This window comes from Octopus bimaculoides, chromosome 13 (genome assembly GCF_046866305.1).
Source record: "Octopus bimaculoides isolate indiv1 chromosome 13, ASM4686630v1, whole genome shotgun sequence".
In the NCBI taxonomy this organism is placed as follows: Eukaryota; Metazoa; Mollusca; class Cephalopoda; order Octopoda; family Octopodidae; genus Octopus; species Octopus bimaculoides.
In genome coordinates, this window is record NC_142940.1 from 5,848,599 (window position 1) to 5,869,698 (window position 21,100).

The window sequence follows — 21,100 nt, forward strand, 5'->3', positions numbered from 1 at the left end:
TATCTAGAAATATTTGTACACATAAAGGTGAAGTGGCTGTGAGGCAAAAAGCTGGCTTCCCAACCACATGTTTCCGGGTTCAGTCCCACCTTGGGCAAGTGTCTTCTACTATAGCCACTTGTAAGTGGATTTGGTAGACGGAAACCGAAAGAAGCCCGTCTTTATGACGAGCGTTGGGTATGAAATGTACTGACATTAACGGGTTATATCATATATACGCTTAGTTCACTCACGGCAAGGCTTTGCAATATTTAAACTTATTTTAAGTTCTTTTGATTTACGCATATATCTATTGCACGCACACACACACACACACACACACACACACACACACACACACATACAAAGAAACATACATGTATGTATGTACATATATATTAACATATGTACATTCATTCATATAAACATACATTTATATTCATACATATGCACACATAAACATCTCTCTCTCTCTTTCTCTGTGTATGTGTATATATATATATGTGTATATATATATATATATATATATATATATATATATATATATATATATACATACATATATTGCTAAAAACGGGCTGGATGCCAAAACAAAGAATTGATTGAAGTCGTGGAAATTGACCAGTGGCCACTAATTCGTGTGAATTAATCCACAACATTTACCTCTGAATAATTGTCTGAGAATAATTTCACACATGGTGGCCATAAAAAGGAAGAAAGCTGGATCGACAAGGGCGGTGGCCACGACGACGGCGGCAGCGGAAAAGTTTTCTAGTAATGTCGACTCGCCTCTTTCCAAGCTAACTTGGTAGAAGGCCAAATAAGGAAGAGACAGAGGGATAGATAGATAGATAGATAGATAGATAGATAGATAGATAGATAGACAGACAGACAGACAGATAGATAGATAGATGGATAGATAGGTAAAGTGTGAGAGAGAAATACTGAGAGAGAACGAAGAAAGGTATAAAAACACGCCTCAGTTGCTAAGGTGTGTAGGGAAGAGAAGAGAGGGTGGATTGGGAGGAGGAAGGAAAAGAGAGTGGTGGGTGGAGGTGAACGGGGGAAAATTATAGGAGGGAGTAAGGAAAGGTTTAGTTGATAAAACAGAAGAAAAAAAACAGGGAGGGGAAGAAGTACAAGCGGGAGAAGAGGAGGAGGAGAAAAGGTTGATGATGAAGATGATGATGGTGGTGACGATGATAATAGTGATGATGATGATGATGTAATTGTTTAGCTCCATGTCTTTCCAGCAGTAACAGACGTTCCAGTCGTGGTCATCCAGTCGTTTTGGATATCCAGGTCAACATTATGTATCGTGTCTTTCTTTTCTTTCTTTCTTTTTTTTTTATACCAAGGTTGGTGTGATTTGGTTTCTATTACAAGCAGCTTGGGTTGTAGAATCTGAAGAAGGCTGGAAAGGTATGAAACCTCAAGTTCCCAAAGCCAATGATGGTTTGCGATGTGAATCCCTGTTATTGAAACCACCTGAAAATGGTGATTTGGCAGAAAATGTGGAAAAATTTATCTCTAATCAGCAGGTTTATGGGGTTCAGAACAAGAAACATCGTTTTATTACTCACACACACGCACACACACACACACACACACACACACACACACACACACACACACACACACACACACACATCTCCTGTATAATCTGCCGTTGCAGGTCACCGTAATCAATACGGCCAGTGAGATAATCCTCATTTAAACAGCTTGATGACAAGACAGGTCAAAGGTTCACACGATGCCTCCCACGCCTCCATCCTTTTCCAGATAGATTTACTGATCGATAGCAATATAAATCCCCCTCCTCCCCTCCCCCCATTTCGATCTCTCAGCTTGTTTAGCGTCACGATAAAACACATAAAAATCTACCGTGCTCACTGTTGGAAGTGGCTGAAAGGGCGTGTGTGTGTGTGTGTGGTGGGGTGCATGGTGGGAAGAGAGATTGAGAGAGAGAGAGAGAGAGAGAGAGAGAGAGAGAGAGAGAGAGAGAGAGAGTGACAGAGGGAGAGAGGGGGTGTTAGGAGACGGAGAGATGGACACACATGTCGGCAGAAAAAGAGGGAAATGAGCTCCGTATTAAATGTGTGTAAGTGTATATGTGTGGGGGGATGCGTGGAGGTAGGGGTGTTTGTGGGTGTAGGGATGTTGGGTAGGTATGTGTGTGTGCATCAGTGTATGTGTGTGTGCATCAGTGTATGTGTGTAAATGTGTGAGGGAGTCTACCTCTTGCTCTCGTCCCTTCCTTACATCCATGTGTGTGTGTGCATATATATATATGTATATATATATATACATATGTGTGTGTGCGTGAGTGTGTACGTACGTACGTACGTATGTATGTATGTATGTATGTTTAAATATGTCTACGAACGCGTGCAGTTTCGCATGGGTGCGTGCGCGATGGTGCTCACAAACTTCCCAACACCTACACTCGAACACAACTCGCACAAACACACAATCACATAAAGACATGCGCGAGCAGAAGAACAATTTTTTGCATGCATGCACATTCCGGAACCGATAGAGACGCCAACCAGCACCCACTTAAAGCACACACACACACACACACACACACACACACGAACTCTTGTACATGCGTGTGTAATTAATAAGCTGTGATTTTTGTTACAAATATTGGAGACACGTGTATACATAAATGCATACATACACATAAGGCTCTCCGCTTCGCGCGCGCACACACACACGCACGTATCAATGAATCATAAATTCATACATACATACACACAAACATACCCGTCTTTAGCTATCTATCTATTTGTCTGTCTGTCTGTCTATCTATCTATTCATCTATCTATCTATCTATCTATCTATCTATCTATCTATCTATCTATCTATCTATCTATCTATCTGTCTGTCTGTTTGTCTGTCTAAATGTATATGTGTACGTATATTATTAATATATATATATATACTAGCAGTATAACCCGACGTTGTCCGGGTGTGACTTATTACGCCATCTACGATAAGTCTTGCTAGGTGAAAATCAACTAAAAAAAGAAAGCCTTACAACGTAAAAACCCTTATGATGTAAATATGTTCATAATTCAAAAGACGATGAAATTAATAGGGAAAGTCTGAAGGCTGTTTTGCGCAACATTATTAAGCGTACATAAATTTCATCCGTCTAATTGGCTATAGAAATGCTTGTGCAAAACAACTTTTTGCGCTCCTTGAGGAGGAGGAAGAGGGGGAAGTGGAGGAGAAAAGGGAGAGAAGAGATGAGAGAAAACGAGAGAGACGCTAAAACATTTGGTATCAATTAAATCAGCGTCGCAAAAAAGGTGGCATCAAAAGAGCTGAGCTAAAACGTGTCATATCGATTACGGAGACATCGGATTAAGGCATCGACTTTACCGGTCGTTGTTCAAGGAATTGCTTTACGGAGGTTATGGAGACAGTAGTGCAAGGGAGAGAATTCGTATCTTACATGCGTGTGTGCAAGTGTATAAGTGTGTGTCTGTGCATTTATATAAAAGATGGAGTCAGGGGAGATAACTCAACATCATTTTTTTTTTTACTTTGTATTGTGTTTGATGTTTACAGAGTGGAGGGCGCAATGGCCCAGTGGTTAGAGCAGCGGCTTCGCTGTCGTAGGATTGCGGTTTCGATCCCCAGACCGGGCGTTGTGAATGTTTATTGAGAGAAAACGCCTAAATCTCTACGAGGCTCCGGTAGGAGATGGTGGCGAACCCTGCTATGCTCTTTCACCACAACTTTCTCTCACTCTTTCTTCCTGTTTCTGTTGTACCTGTATTTCAAAGAGCCAGCTTTGTCACACTGAATCTCCCCGAGAACTATGTTAAGGGTACATGTGTGTGTGGAGTGCTCAGCCGCTTGCACGTTAATTTCACGAGCAGGCTGTTCCGTTGATCGGATCAACTGGAACCCTCGCCACAATCTATGCAGCGCACGTGAGGATATGCAAGAGAAGTAGCTCCTGCTTATAATTTCAGAGTTCTTTCCCTTCTGCACTTATTCCATTACATTCCGTATCGATCGGAAATAAAAGTTTACATACACACACACACACAATTGAAAGAAACATTTAAAGCGAAATATAGATTCATAAACGCACTTTCTCTTCGTATTGTGTTTCATAAGCTAACCGAAACATTTCCATCTTTATTTATAGTATATTATTATGTTGCTGACTCTGGTGAATCTATAAATATAGCTCCAAATACTCAATTTCAATGTGGTTCACTCTTTTTACTGTTACGCGCCGTCAATTATTGTAGTATCGTCACTATTTATGACGATACTTGTTTACCCTATAACCGTGTTGTAACAATAAAATATATAATGAAGCAGGGTTACAACAATATAACAATCCCAAAATCTCTCCAGGAACTATAAACAGACCAACAACGATAATCCGACAAATACCAAAACGACACCTTACGACTTCCTGCGATTAACGCCTACTCTTTTCTTTTTCTTCTTCTTTATTCGCTACTATCAAATCTATTTTCATAGGGGGTGTCGTGACAATCGTCGCAACAATTTTGTTTTAGAGAAAATTATGAACTTCAAACAGTTATGAAGTTCATTATTTACATTATTTCCATATAGTTTCCGTCCACCAGATTCACTCACAAAACAACGGTCAACCCAGAAATACAATAAAAGAATACTAATCAAAAGTTCTGCGCAGTTGGGACTGAACCTAAACACTCGCGGTTGCAAAGCCAGCTGCTTAACCACTCAGCCATTCTTATCTAGGGCGGGGGGGGGGGGCATAAAAAGGTCATTATGGAGCCTACTTTGATAGTGAGAGTAAATACTTATAGATATCGTTTCATATATATATATCTATTTATATATATATATAACATATTATATTTGTGCTCTGATAATTAAAACTTAAAATAAATTACTTGTTATCAGCCACCTGTTAGTAATACGCAGCTGCGGTTTATAAACGGACACTAGCTTTGTAGTTAACTGTTGTTAGGGGAAATTCAAACCCTGACAACAGCCGAAGTTTTGGTTCCAATTTCGAGATTGTTTTTGAACATCAGTTTAGTTCTTGGGTCCGCTATCGTGTCTGATTTTAATGATACAACACAGAAAAGTAAGTACATCCGATTCTCCGTTGTATTGAACTCGATGACGTTAGTGAGTTTAACTTTTAAACTTTACGTAAAGTTGTTATGATTGTTGGTAATATAGGCACAAGACCAGTAATTGTGAGGAGGAAGGGTTTTGTTGTGATTATCGACGCCCCCTGTCCTTGACTAGACTTTATTTTATCGAGAGATGAAAAGTTGGATGATAAAAATAACCTCGGTAGGATAATAAAAATAATAATGGTCTCAAATTTTAGCACAAAAGGGCCAGCATTTTTGGAGGAAGGGTAAAGCGATATCATCGGGCTCAGTGTTCAACTGGTACTTATTTTATCGACCCCAAAAGACGTAATGCCTAGTGTTTTCTTTGTTAACCTATTGACAAACATTAAGGACGGTGTAAATATTTTCTAGCAAAATAATCTTTTCTACTAAAGGCGCAAAGCCTGAAATTTTGGAGAACGGGGACTAGTCGATTACCTCGAGCCCACTGTTTAACAGGTATTTAATTTATCGACTCCGAAAGAATAAAAAGCAAAGTCGACCTCGACGGAATTTGAACTCGGAACTTAGTGATCGGCGAAATACCGCTAAGCTCACCGCCTTACTTTTTAGCATAATAATTCTTCCTAAAGAAGGCACAAGGCCTGAAACTTTTGGAGAAGAGGCTAGTCAATTACTTCAACCCCAGTACATGACTGGTACTTATTATATCGACCTCGAAAAGATGTAAGGAAAGTCGACCTCGGTGGTGTATTTAACGGTCCAGTCATCTTGCTGTCTTATTTTCTAGCATAATAATTATAATAATAATGGTTTCAAACTTTGCCACAAGGGCAGCAATTTTGGGGGAGGGAATGAGTCAAATAAATTGACCCCAGCGTTTAACTGGTAATTATTTTATCAGTCTCTTTTGCCAAACCACTAAGTTACGGGGACGTAAACACACCACCATCGGTTGTCAAGCGATACTATATACATACATACATACATACATATATATATATATATATATATATATATACACACACATATATGTATGTATGTATACACCTCTATATATAGGTGTGTATACACCTATACATATACACACACGAATAGCATAGGGTAGTTTTTCTACCTGGCCAGCTCCTGTGAACCATCTTACCCATGGATGCATGGAAGATGGCCATTAAATGATGATAATGATATGTATATATATAGAATTATTGTTTCTTACTGTTGGTTTTTGTTTCAGTCAAATCTTCCTCCAGACACCTGGGTCTTCCTTTAGAATGGCTTCCAAAGACAGTGATATTGGTAAGAAGCATTTCTTCCTTTATTCTCTTACATTGCAGTCTCCAAGATTCTCTACCATTTCCGAATGACTTACCATTTTGTTGTTCTAGGATTTGAAGAATGTCCACCATTTTACAACTGAAGTGATTTTTCTAAGTTTTGTGAGTTACTTGGGAACCCCTCTAGGGGCGGTCATCATCATCATCATCATCATTTAGTATCTGCTTTCCATGCTGGCATGGGTTGGACAGTTTGACCGGAACCAGTAAGCTGGAGAGCTGCACCAGGTTCTAGTCTGATTTGGCATGGTTTCTATGGTTGGATGCCCTTCTTTACATGCCAACCACTCCAAGAATGTAGTGGGTGCCTTTTACATGTCATCAACATGGATGCTGTTACATGTGGGAGCCATGGGTGCTTTTACATGTCACCAGCACCCTGTACATTCTGGGAAGCGTTTGGCATTAGGAAAGGTATGCAGCTAAAGAAGTCATGCCAAAGCAAACATTGGGGGTCGATGCAGTCCCTTGGCTCATTACCTCCCTCAATACCATACCCACTTCAATTAAGGGGTCTTACCTTATAAATAGCTTGGTGATCTCTCTAGTGCCAGTGCCCCATAAAAAGCACTCAGTACACTCTGTAAAGCAGCTGGTATTAAGAAGGGCATCTGGCAGTAGGGACCACGTCAAAGCAGACACAGGAGTCCAATGCAGGCCTCTGCATTGGATCCTATCAAACCATCTGACCCATGCCAGCTTGGAAGATAGATGTTAAATGATGCTGATGATGATGATGATGATCAGCTTATACAAATTATTTTCTCGTGGTCCTATCATGTATCTGTGCTTCATTCTTAAGTTCCAAGATTTCTCTATTCCATTTTGTTTTATTTGTTTATTTGTTTTTGTTTTAATATGGTTATTATTTGGTTTACTTCAGAATCTGCCGTTTTCCCAAAGCAAGAATTAAACGGATATGGACTCAACTTTGATGATTCTACAGAAAGCCTGTATGACTTCTGCCGTGCATCTTTGCAGTCGGTTCTGAACATGGACACCGATACTGGCAGCCACTGTCAATGTAAATGCCATCCAAGGAAATCTACAGAAGGTCTTGAAGGAAACGGTAATAATGGTTTACAACTTCCTTATAGTTGTTATTGCTGCTGTTGTTGTTTCGAAGGTTTTGGTCGGCCTAGGGCTATAGTAGAAGACACTCGTCCCTGCACTAGGGCTGAACCTGGAACCATGTGGTTTGCCAAGTGAATTCCTTAAACACACAGCTATGCCTGCAAAATTTATCTTCTAGAATTTAGAAGTCTTTGAAGAATGTTATTTATGAATTATATTTATTTGTTATCTTTCCTTGTTGTAGATTATGATGATGATGTAGATAACGATGATTACGATTCTGCTGATGATAGAAGTCGTTCCAAATCAAACGTGATTGGTATTATGCAAGAACTTCAGAAAATTAGTGCCAAACTCAAGGTAGGTTTCAAAATACATCATCATCATCATCATCATCATCATATTATTCTTATATCATTTATCTTGTATTTGTTTTAATCATTTGACTGTGGCCATGCTGGGGCACCGCCTTGAGGAACTTTAGTCAAACTAATTGACCCCGGTACTTCTTTTCATTTTAAACCTGGTACTTATTCCATCAGTCTCTTTTGCTGAACTACTAGGTTACAAGGATATAAACATACCAACACCAGTTGTCAAGTGGTATGGGGGACAAACACAGACACACACACACATACATATATGATGGGCTTCTTTCAGTTTCCATCAAATGACCATACTGCAGCCCTATTATGAGAATGATTTTACTGTTACAGGAGGAGGAGGTGGTGCTGGGGCTGCTACTACTGCTATAAATAGGGGTATGTTTATGTATACAAACAATAGAGACTGTGTCGCACAATGGCATAGAATTTGATGTGAATGACCATTCTGTGCTTTTGTCTTTGTATTCAAGGCTTCTATTGGCTGACCGACAGTTCTGTTGTTTTGTTGTTTTACTCAGGAAGAAAATCATGTTTTGACTGAGAAAAAGAAAGATTTATTGAGACGAGAACAATTGCTTTCGGTTTCACAGAAAAACTTCCAAACCATTATTGAACTGGAGATTAAGCGGAAGATGGAAGGTATTGAGAAGGTGAGTATATATGGAGTTGAGTTAATTCATGTATGTGTTTGTGTTTGTGTGTGGCGGGAATGTGTATACACACATGCACACATACTATCACACACACACATACTATCACACACACACACTGTATGTTTTATTACAACGTAATGCTTATCTTGCATCTTGAGTTCCATACCACTGCAATTTACAAATGAGGACATGTATATACCTGTATGCACATGTATGTATGTATACATGTATATTTATATACGTATGTATATATGTGTGTGTGTGTGTGTGTATACATATATATGGATGTATATGTGTGCATTTCTTCTTCTTCTTCTTCTTCTTCTTCTGAGTGGTTGGCGTTAGGAAGGGCATCCAGCTGTAGAAACTCTGCCAAATTAGATTGAAGCCTGGTGTTGCCATCCGGTTTCACCAGTCCTCAGTCAAATCGCCCAACCCATGCTAGCATGGAAAGCGGACGTTAAACGATGATGATGATGTATGTGTATACATATATGTGTGTGTATACATGTATGTATATACATATATATTTATATACATATGTGTGAATACATATATATGTGTGTATGTATACATATATATGTATGCATATGTATGTATATGTGTGCATGTGTGTGTGTATATATATATATATGTATCATCATCATCGTTTAACGTCCGCCTTCCATGCTAGCATGGGTTGGACGATTTGACTGAGGACTGGTGAAACCGGATGGCAACACCAGGCTCCAATCTAATTTGGCAGAGTTTCTACAGCTGGATGCCCTTCCTAACGCCAACCACTCAGAGAGTGTAGTGGGTGCTTTTACGTGTCACCCGCACGAAAACGGCCACGCTCGAAATGGTGTCTTTTATGTGCCACCCGCACAAGCCAATGTATGTGTATACATATGTGTGTGTGTGTGTGTAAAGCTGTCCACTGCTGAACATAACTTTCTTCATGGCTTACGCTTCTTTGGTTATACAAAAACAGTTTAGAATCGTAGACTTGTCACTACTTAAAAAGTGCCAAAGCATTGCTCTGCAGCTAAAGATCCACTTAGCAATCCTGTGGTTTCAAGCACACTCCTCTTGTGCAGCCTCTTGGGTTGATGTTTTGTCTCGTAGCCCCAAGGATACCAGTGTTTAAAACTTCAGGAATCTTTCTGTATATATTATAAACATGCAAGCAACGGAGTGAGTCCCAACATAGTCACTTGTTTTAGTTGGAGGTAGCAAAACTTTCATAAATAACTCTCTGTTATCTTTAAAAACAAGAAGGAAATAAACAAGTGATATTATAATTCGGGATATATTATTTCTGCAAATAAAACTGGATGGTCACTGCCGGAATGCTTCGATGTTAAGTCGATTACAATTAATTTTTTCTTCTGTAAAAATTTTGTTGGAAATTTTGTGTGGAATTAAATTTATTTTCCTGTTTGGATTATCTCCCTTAGATATATTTGTTTCAATGTGAATCGAAGTACAAGAAGCTTTGATTGAATAGAGCCATGATTAAAACGATTCCACCCATGACCATCCTGGAATACCGACCCAGATTATTCAATGTGACTGTACCTGAGACTGTCTTATGCAGTGTATCTCCTGTGCTCCCTTTTCTTTAGATGCTAGACATTTGGCTGCTATTTCTTGCATTTCGAGCAACCATGTATAGTCTCCCTCATATATTTGTCATTCTATATTTTGTTGCTTTTGTTGTTGTTTAACTCCAGGTCAGTCTTGATCGATTAAAGTTTTGGTCACAGGCATTCTGGCCATGACCATCCCATTTTTTGCTTATATGCAAAAAACCAAGGACTGCCTTATCCAATGTGTTCTTTTCTAAGACAGTAGAGCGTGATTTGCGAAGGATTCAGCTGCTATTTTTAGCAAGTCAATTAATCATGTAGAACAGTGATCCTCAAGTGAGGGTCCATATAAGATTTCTGGGGTTCCATGCAAGCAAAATAGTAAACTGGGGGTTCTTAATAGTATCTTAAGGGTTCATTTTGATTTCATCATCATCATCATCATCATCATTTAACGCCCATCTTCCATGCTGGCATGGGTTGGACGGTATGACAGGAGTTGACAGGCTGTCTGGGTTCCAATGGCTGAAAGAAGAATAAAAGAACAAAAATTATGACAGACTGGTGTAAGGACCTTTACGCAGTCAACTGAGCTGCTAGAAACAACAATGAAATCTTTCTCAGCTCACAACCTATTGGTCTTAAAACAAAGGATACACTGGAAAATGTCAGGATCGATATTCAAGAAGACAGGGTGGTCATGCCCAGAATGTCTGTGATTATAGACCTGTTGAAAAACTCCTTTAATTATAAAGCAAACCACTTTTCCATTCATATTCCCCCCCCCCCCCCATCCATTCAATGTATTTTTCTTTTATCTCTGCGTTCATGTTTTTTTTTTTGTTGCACAATATTCTTCAGAGTAATGAAGTTCTGCTCAGAAGGAACAGATTTTATCAATAAAACAATATTCTTTTCCCTAACATCTGTTGGTTTATAATAACAATAACAATTTCTAAGAATAACGCTTTGATTTCTCTTATCGTTTCACACACACTTGGTCGTTTCCAGTAACAGTTTTTCGAAGGGAGGGGCTTTCTATCAATTGTAGTCTGTATTGATTTGCTTGTGTTTTGCATAATACCTCGAGAAGATAAATACATAATTGGTATTAGCTTTGTGCATATCTTCCCTTGATCAAAACTGGACAGTCTGAAATAATGGCATTCAGCTGTTTCCTGGTCTTCTCTATAATAATCTACATTTACCGTGTCTCATTCTGTAGATTATATTTGGGTGAGAGTTTCTTGTATGTAAGTTCTGGTTTTGTGTCAGCAGAATTATAAAGTCTTCCATCTCCAGCATGAATAAACTATTTTTGGCTCCCTTTCCCATTTATCTCAGTTCTGTGAAGTCTTTGACAATTATTGTCAACCATTCCAGGGTTTACTTTACCATCTTTCTTCAGCCAGGTCTTTGAATCTTTCATTAATGCTGTATTGTATTGCAATACCTTTGAGTAAAGGAAGGCAGCAAGCTAGCAGAATCGTTAGCACAATGGGCAAAATGCTTAGCAGCAAGTTCTAATTCTGCTGAGGTGGACTTGTGCCTATCATAGAAAGATTTATTATTACCTCCGCCTTAGCAAAAGCAGAGGTATTGTTTTTAGTTGTATTTGTTTGTCTGTGGACACGATATCTCAAGAACCGCTGGATGGATTTGGATAAAACTTTCAGGGATGTTCGGCCTCATGACTGGCACGAACTGATTAGATTTGGGGATCGATCCAGTACCAGACAAGGATTCTGGATTATTTTTCCTGTTTTTTTACTTAATTTTTGAGAGTGGTCAGGTTCATTTTTAGCATTCTTGTTTGTGAGAGCAATCAAGTTTATTTCAGATATTTTCATTTTAAAAATCATCTCTGGCTAATCATTGAGAGGATGTTGGTGTTGCTTTGGCAAAGGTTTATGTTCTTCTTCTTCTTCTTCTTCTTCTTCTTCTTCTTCTTCTTCTTCTCCTTCTTCTCCTTCTCCTCCTCCTCCTCCTCCTCCTTCTTCTTCTTCTTGTTATTATCATTATTATTATTATTATTATTATTATTATTATTATTTCTTTGCTCTGTAGAGTTTCAAGCAAGAACTTGAGAAATCTCTGATCCAACTAAAAGAGAAAATCAAAGAAAACAAACGTCTTCGTGAGAATTTTGAAACCCTAAAGTCTACTAATGAAGTGCTGAGAAGTGAGGTAAGTAATTAGGGAGAGTGGGGTGGCGGCAAGGGAACGGATAGTTGCACAGTCTCCTATTTATTTAGAATCTCTGGCTTCAAACCTTTTCTTCATTAAAATAAATTAGTCTTGAGCAGTAATTCTTAGCACTCCCTTTCACAGAATGGTGTTTCTCAAACCCCATCCTTTCATGTTTAATAGAAAACAGGGGGTAAAAAAGGCATAAGATTATTTTAATGGCACACAACCTAATTCAACAGTGATTTATCATTCATATTTAGTGAAGTGATAGTCATGGCTGATGCTGGTGTCATGCCAACAGCACCCACTACACATTTGGAGTGGTTGGCATTAGGAAGGGTATCCAGCTGTAGAAAGCCGTGCCAAATCAGATTGGAACCTGGTGCAGCTCCTCGGCTTACCAGTTTTTAGTCAAACCATCCAACCCATCTCAGCATAGAAAGCAGACACTAAACGATGATGATGATGGTCTAATTCCCATCCAGAAAGTGCTGTTTTTTTTAGATATTTATATGGATTAGTGACCCCAATGTTAAATTTTTATGGAAAATAATAACGATGATGATGATGAATCATTCTTTGTCTGTTTTCTATGCTGGAATGGGTTGGAGAATAAGACAGGATTCAATGAATCAGAGGACTGCACCATGCTCCAATTGTCTGGATGCCTTTATGGGCTGCCCTCTATGTAGCACCAGCACCAGTGAGGTTGCCAAGTAACTCAACAGAACAATACCCTTTAAGTGAGTGGAGTATAGTACTGAGGGAGGTGGATTTATGCCAGGTGATGAGAGATGAAAGCATCATTGATTAACATTTTGATTCTATTGTTCTGAATTATTTTTTTCATAGGTAGAAACTTTAACCCACGAACGGACCAAATGTGATAAACAAATCAACAGTTTACAGGCCAGGTTAACAAATTTGCAGGTAAAAGATTTCTTGTGTTTGTGTGTGTGGTATACATGGTGTCTGAGGGAGAGAGAAATGGTAGTTTTGAGAAGGACTGAGAGAGAAATGTGTGGGGATGAAGTTGTTTGATAAGAGGAGGACTGAGGATTTGATGGAAATCCTGGGGCTGGAGGAATCGGTGGAATGGTTGGCAAGGGCGTTTCTGTTATACCTGTATTTCTAAGGGGCCAGCCTTGTTACAGTCTGTGTCACACTGAATCTCCCTGAGAACTACATTAAGGGTACACGTGTCTGTGGAGTTCTCAGCCACTTGCACGTTAATACCATGAGCAAGTTGTTCCATTGATTGGATCAACTGGAACCCTCATCGTCATAACCGACTGAGTGCCATGGCAATATGTGTGTGTGTGTTACCTGAGTAGCTTTGGAAGAATACTTATGCAATTATGGGTAATATTAGGAAATATGGTAAACATACAATAATTATAGTTTAACTTTTATCAAATTTCTTGATGTTTATATGAAACAGTAAATTGAATCCTAATTTTGAAAAAGCAAAATATTTATTACCTCAAAACGAAATCAAATAAAACAAATTTTCTCATTTGTTTATTTGCAATAAATATACATCGATGTATTTTAAAATTGCAATCTACTTCATTGAAACTTATCTCTGCAAAATTTTATCCCCTCCCACCAACTGCTCTGTTGTTATTCCTCCTCTTTTTCCTCTTCTCTCTCTCTGATTCTTTTTCACTCATTGTGTATGAGTGTAACATTCCTTTACTCAGTGCCTGTCATCAAGCCTAGTATATGCACTCATGCTGCACCTCTTATGCTAATTCTCTCTCTCTCTCTCTCTTTCTCTTTTACTCTCTCCCCCTTTCTTGCTATATGATGTAAAGTGTGGCTGGAGAAATCAGCCAATCTACATTTATATTGGCTATTGTTAAATATAGGTTGTTTATATCTGCATGCATGTTGTATATATATTAACCAAAGTATACTGCATTTTAGAGCCATTTCAGCCAATCATGCCAATTGGTTTCACACTGGCTGTTAGATAACCAGATATTAGTTAACTGCATGGTTAAGTAACACCATGTGCTCTTCAGCGATGGCAAGTATGGAAAAATCTGGCAACTGCTCTCTGTTTGTGGGAGGTGAACCCTTAACTGTGCTGTTACCTAATATCTGTTTATCTATTACCCAGTGTGAAACCAATTGGTAAGATTGGCTGAAACGGATCTATAATATTGTACACCTTCATTAGTGTACTCACTCTGTCGATAAGTGTGTGAGTGAATATTTTCTCTGGCATTTGGTTTCTCAGGTAATTATATATATATATCTGTCTGTATGGTTTTAGCGACTTTATGAACAGAATCAAAAACAGATAGTACCCAGCTTGGCAATTGATGTAAAACAAGAGACAACCAGTTCCAAGACTGCCAAAAGCTCGACCGAAAAACCACACAAGAAATCACTTAAAGCTTCTAAGGTAAATATGGCTTTCACTTTTAAAGACGTAAGTTAATGGTTAAACATGGCTATGTAGTGTAGAAGTTCATTTGACAATCACAAGGTTGCAGGTTCAATTCAACTGTGTGGTACCTTGAAGAAGTGATTTTCCTACTACATCTTCTGGCTAATTGATGTCTTGTATTAGTGTTTGCCGAAGGTGAGTCAAGCTGGCTCCACTGCTCTAGTTTCACAAGTGAAATCTCATTAGAAAGAAGGGTATTTTTTTAGGTTTGAGGGCAATTTGGTTGCTATTTTTAGTTGGTCAAATGATCGTGTAGGGGCTCCTTTATTGTTGTTTAACCCTCAGGTCAGATTTGATTCAGCAGAACTATGATCAAATGTGACCATCCCACGTTATTTCTTTTATTTGTTTCAGTCATTTGACTGCGGCCATGCTGGAGCACCGCATTGAAGTCTCCAAAATTACATTTCTCAAGGGACCTTTTTTTGGATGATTCGAGGGTGGTTTGGCTGCTAATTTTAGCTGTTCAATGACCATGTAGAAGCTTCCTTGTTAGCTTGAGTTGTTCCTTCATTGGCTGAATCGAGTAAATTACCATAGATACAGCATGGCCAAATGGTTCAGAAATTTGCTTTTCAATAACAAGTCCCCAGTTCAATCTCACTGAATGGCACCTGGAGCAAGTGCCTTTTACAATAGCCTCAGCTCAACCCAAGCCTTGTCAGTGGAATTAGGTAGCTGGAAACTGTGCGGAAGCCTATCAGCTGCGTTGTGCCTGTAATTCAAAGATCCAGCCTTGTCACATTGACTCCGATTCAGGGTTCACTTGGAAAGCTCGTTATGCTGCACTGGAGTTGCGGAGGGGTGGCATTGCAGGAATTAATTCACTTCTTCAAGATGTTGCATAAACGTGGCTAATGATAACTAATCAATGGACTTCAGTAATCCGCTCAAATATATAATAAATCTCCTTCAAATTGCCTTCTTATCTCCTTCAGACCACACTCTACACCTTACTAAAAAGTAAGACATATTGGATAATGTTGTCCACCTCAATGCTGTTTCATCATCATCAGCATCATCCTCATCATCATCATTGTCATTTTAATGTCCACTTTTCCATGCTTGCATGGGTCAGTTGGAATCTTTTGAGGTAGGTTTCCTATGGCTCGATGCCCTTCCTTTGACCAACTATCACCTGTTTCTGGTTAAGGTAAAAACTTCTTACACAGATTAACGACGAATGATACCACTTCTGTGATGATGATGATGATGGTGATGGTGGTGGTGGTTGTTTTACTATTTTCACATATCAAGACAAACACACACACAAACATTTATCCATTCAGCCATCCATCCCTCTGTCTATCCCTCCAGTTACTCATCCATCTATCCAGTTAACTATATTTATCTATCCATCCATACATTCATCTATCTATCTATTTTCTCTGTGTCTGTCTGTTTCTCTCTCTCTCTATCTATCTATCCATCCATCCGTCCATCCATCCATCCATCCATCTATCTATCTATCTTCCTGTACCTCCCTATCTGTCTGTCTGTCTGTCTATCTATTTATCTACCTCTCTCTCTATTTACTTGTCTATCTATCTATCTGTCTATCTATCTATCTATCTTTCTTTCTACCTGTCTCTCTCTCTCTCTCTCTATCTATCTATCTATCTATCTATCTATCTATCTATCTCTTTCTCTCTCTCTCTCTCTCTCTCTCTCTCTCTCTCCATTTATTTATCTGTCTGTCTCTCTCCTCACCCACTCATCTATTTGTCTGTCTATCCATCCATCCGTCCATCCATCCATCCATCCATCTACCCGTCCATCCATTTGTCCATCCGTCCGTCCGTTTGTCCATCCATCTGACAGGCTTCTTTCAGTTTCTGTCTACCAAACCCATTCGCAACACCCTAGTTAGCCCCAGGCTATTGCAGAAGGTACACACACCCGTACCATTCTGTGTTTGTGGATGGAAAACAACGACAAAATATTTAATAAAAATGAACTGATCATGGCTTGAATGCCTGTAGCGATACACTGATCTGACCTGGGGCTAAACAACAACAGTGTTGTTATCATTGCAGACTCTGGTGTAATCCATTTCATGTGTGTAGGTAATCATGCTTAGATTTTTCTGCCAGAATTAGTTTTGATTTAAAACCATAATATTAATGGTTTGCATTTGATCAGGAACTACAGCTGGCGTAGAACGCAAATATATTAAATAAAGAAATAAAGAGAAAAATAAAAAAAAAAGATACAGAAAAAAAAAGAGAGAAAAACCAAAGCTTTTTTCTTGTTTCCTTCACACACACACACACACACCTGCTTGTGCGAGCACACAGACACAGACCCACACACACAAATATGACCAATAGCGTTACTATACATCTCAACTATTGAACTTGTAGATATGGTATTGACAGGTAGTGAATTCTTGATGGGAATAAATGGTCTATTTTCGAATATTAAGCATTCTCTAAATGGATGGAAGTAGTTCTGTAACATGTCTTGATGTGCACTCTACTAAAAGAGGATTCCAAGTCATATATATATCACTTTGCAATATATGTAAATGTATATAAGCGCTTAACATCATTTCTTCCAACTCTTACGTTCTGAGTTCAAATGCTGTCGAGGTTGACTTTGGCTTTCATTCTTTTGGGATTGATAAATCAAGAATCGGTTGAACACAAATTGCTGGTCTTGTGCCAGAATTTGAAATAAATATACGTACAGGATGCTGTGAATAAACTGTCATTTAAATTACACAAAAATGAAAATAACACTTAACATCTCATTTTAAGATATATATTCACAAAAATTACATAAAAATATCTTGAAATACTAAAAAATAATTTTTCATTGAATTATTGTGAGCTGAACCAAATCATTCAACTTATTTATCTATTGATTTATATTGTTTTGTTTTGTTTTGGTGTTGATTGTTTTCCAAATCGATTTGAAATAATTTCCTAATTTGATTCCATGTTTAAATGTCTGAAATTAATTGTTTTGTTTTTCTTAATTAAGATTATTAAATTTCGAGGTTATTAACTTCATCTTCAAACTCTATACTCCCAACATCTATAACGATACTGTTCTCTTTGATTTGGTTTGATATCTAATCTTCGCCAGGTGTGTTTTTCATTCCTAAAGACATTCCTAAACACCTGTAACCATTTATATTACAGAACAGTATAAATATTCTAACAATCCATACCTATACTGTATTTACTCTGCTATCTGAATGTTACCAGGTGTCTTATTCATTCCTGATGGTATATATACATTAACGACCGTTTACAGTCTCACCATCATGATCAATGTCCGCATCCCGTGCTGGCAAGGATTAGACAGTTTGACTGGAGCTGGTGAGCTGAAGAGCTATACCAGGTTCCAATCTGATTTGGTATGGTTTCTACAGCTGGATGCCCTTCCTAACGCCAACCACTCCAGAGTGTACTGGGTACTTTTTATGTGCCACTGGCATGGGTGCCACACACACACACACACACATATATATATATATATATATACACATGCATACATATATATGTACATAGGTGTAGGAGTGGCTGTGTGGTAAGTAGCTTGCTTACCAACCACATGATTCCAGGTTCAGTCCCACTGTGTGGCACCTTGGGCAAGTGTCTTTTACTATAGCCTCAGGCCAACCAATGCCTTGTGAGTGCATTTGGTAGACGGAAACTGAAAGAAGCCTGTTGTATATATTTATATATATATATATATATATGTGTGTGTGTATGTTTGTGTGTCTGTGTTTGTCCCTCCACCATTGCTTGACAATAGATGTTGGTGTGTTTACATCCCCATAACTTAGCAGTTCGGCGAAAGAGGCCAATAGAATAAGTATTAGGCTTATAAAAGAAGAAGTCCTGTGGTTGATTTGTTTGACTACAGGTAGTGCTCCAGCATGGCCACAGTCAAATGACTGAAACAGATAAAAGAATAATAGAATATGTACATATTAAATATATATATATATATATATATATGAGACTTGCCCAGGGTGCCATGTAATGGGATTGAACCTGAAATCCGTATAATGAAATTAGTGATTTGATTGGTCTGGTCTGTGATGATGATAATGACTGATGATGGTGTAGTTGTTGCTGATTAATTGCTTCCCCACCCCTTCTACATTCTGTTAATTTATAGGTTCTGCAGTGTATTGGTGACCTCTTGCCCTCTCTACTGATGTGGCTAGTTGACATGCAGTTGGCTGCACCTTTGAGAAACTCAGTCGCTCACCTTCCGCATCAACTCAACATACCTGAAAGCAGCATCATCAGGAAACCAAGATCGATCTCAGAACGTTGCTTAAAGGTAACCCTACTTTATATTTTCCTCTTGCTACTTTCCTAACCAGTCTGTCTTCCTTAATCCTTTTGCGTTCAGCTTTTGTTAAAGAATAATGAATCTATACTCTACCAAATATATTGAGTAATCCTTCAGTTTAATACAAGATTGTTTTTATTATAACGTAAAAACAAACGTATATACACAGTGGCGCAGGAGTGGCTGTGTGGTAAGTAGCTTGCTTATCAACCACATGGTTCCGGGTTCAGTCTCAATGCATGGCACCTTGGGCAAGTGTCTTCTACTATAGCCTCGGGACGACCAAAGCCTTGTGAGTGGATTTGGTAGACGGAAACTGAAAGAAGCCTGCTGTATGTATATGTTTGTGTGTCTGTGTTTGTCCTCACTTCATCACTTGACAACCGATGTTGGTGTGTTTGCTTCCCCATAACTTAGCAGTTTGGCAGATGAGACCAATAAAATAAGTACTAGGCTTACAAAGAATAAGTCCTGAGGTCAATTTGTTCAACTAAAAAGGCAGTACTCCAGCATGGCTGCAGTAAAATGACCGAAACAACTAAAAGAATAACGGTCTTCTACACAGTTTCCATTTGCTGAATTCACTCACAAGACATTTTTGAAATGTCTACAAAATGGAAAACAAAGCTAAAAGCTGGAACTGACATTGATTAAGTAAGTTAGATTTATATTTATGAGTATTTAAATTCTGTAATAAATTCAAAATTTTATATATTCGGAGACCTTCTTTTCACAATTAAATAAATTTTCTCATATAAATCTACTGCAGGAACTAGAAAAATGTGATCTCATGATTTGTTGGAGTTGTAAGTTAATTATTCACCTGTCACAAGTAATTTATGTCAACAATCACCTCCAATTATCGCACAGTTCAATAACAGTTCAATAACAATGTATAATTGGCTCCCAGATCAAAAATAATTCACAACCATGGCTGTTGACACATTTGTATTAATACAAGTTTTGCTTTCTCTTGCATCGTTGTTGATATGCAACCAAAATGTGAGACACACAGTGCCACAGTTACATGGAAAAACACACATATACGCGTATGTATGTCAAGTCATATCATCATCATCATCATCATCATTATCACTATGTTAACGTCCACTTTTCTATGCTTGCATGGGTTGGAGGGAGTTTGTTGAGGCAAACCTTCTGTGGTCAGATGCCCTTCTTGTTGTCAACCCTATCACCTGTTTCCAATCAAGGTAATATTTCTCCATTGGTCAGACATGTTCTGTCATGGAAATATACTCTTTTACTTGTTTCAGTCATTTGACTGCGGCCATGCTGGAGCACTGCCTTCAGTCGAGCAAATCGACCCCAGGACTTGCTCTTTGTAAGCCTAGTACTTATTCTATTGGTCTCTTTTGCCAAGCTGCTAAGTTACGGGGATGTAAACACACCAGCATCGGTTGTCAAGTGAAGTTGGGGAGACAAACTTATACACACACGTCTATATATACATATATACGACAGGCTTCTTTCAGTTTCCATCTTCAAAATCTACTCACAAAGTTTTGATCAGCCTGGAACTCTTGTGGAAGACACTTGTGCAAGGTGTAGCACAGTGTGGTCGAACCTGAAATCATATGGCTGGGAAACAAACTGCTTAACCACACAGCTATTCCTGTCCTTATTATATACATAGACATCTTTCTCCCTCTCTCTTTATATATATATATATATATATATATATATATATATATATATATATATATATATATATATATGTGTGTGTGTGTGTGTTTGTATTTTTTTTTCTTATTTTCTTACATACCAGTGTATTATGTTTTGGCTGAGATTGGAAATGGTTTCTTTGAATTGTTGGCGCAGTCATTATGTTTTATAGCTTGAGTCTATAAGTTGTCGCCTCTGCTGCTGCTACTGCTACTAGTACTATTCTTTTTTGAATTTGTCACTTACACACTTATTTAAAGGCTGCTTTGGTTAGATTGTTTGTTTAAAGTCTACTCATATGTACATATGTATATAAATACACACACACACACACACACACATGTATATAT

At 38.3% G+C, this 21,100-nt stretch overlaps 1 protein-coding gene across 1 annotated transcript in view; it reads left to right on the forward strand.

Moving 5' to 3' along the window:
• Positions 1-4,938: 4,938 nt before the first annotated feature.
• The window catches only part of LOC106869270 (coiled-coil domain-containing protein 138), a 41,925-nt gene continuing 25,763 nt past the window's right edge, over positions 4,939-21,100 (forward strand). Inside the window, exons 1-9 of the mRNA XM_014914942.3 lie at positions 4,939-5,089; positions 6,322-6,383; positions 7,305-7,490; positions 7,740-7,855; positions 8,400-8,531; positions 12,173-12,292; positions 13,148-13,225; positions 14,577-14,708; positions 18,888-19,055. Of these exons, the coding sequence (XP_014770428.1) occupies positions 6,359-6,383; positions 7,305-7,490; positions 7,740-7,855; positions 8,400-8,531; positions 12,173-12,292; positions 13,148-13,225; positions 14,577-14,708; positions 18,888-19,055 (957 nt within the window). The 5' untranslated portion in view covers positions 4,939-5,089; positions 6,322-6,358. The remainder of the gene's footprint in view (positions 5,090-6,321; positions 6,384-7,304; positions 7,491-7,739; positions 7,856-8,399; positions 8,532-12,172; positions 12,293-13,147; positions 13,226-14,576; positions 14,709-18,887; positions 19,056-21,100) is intronic.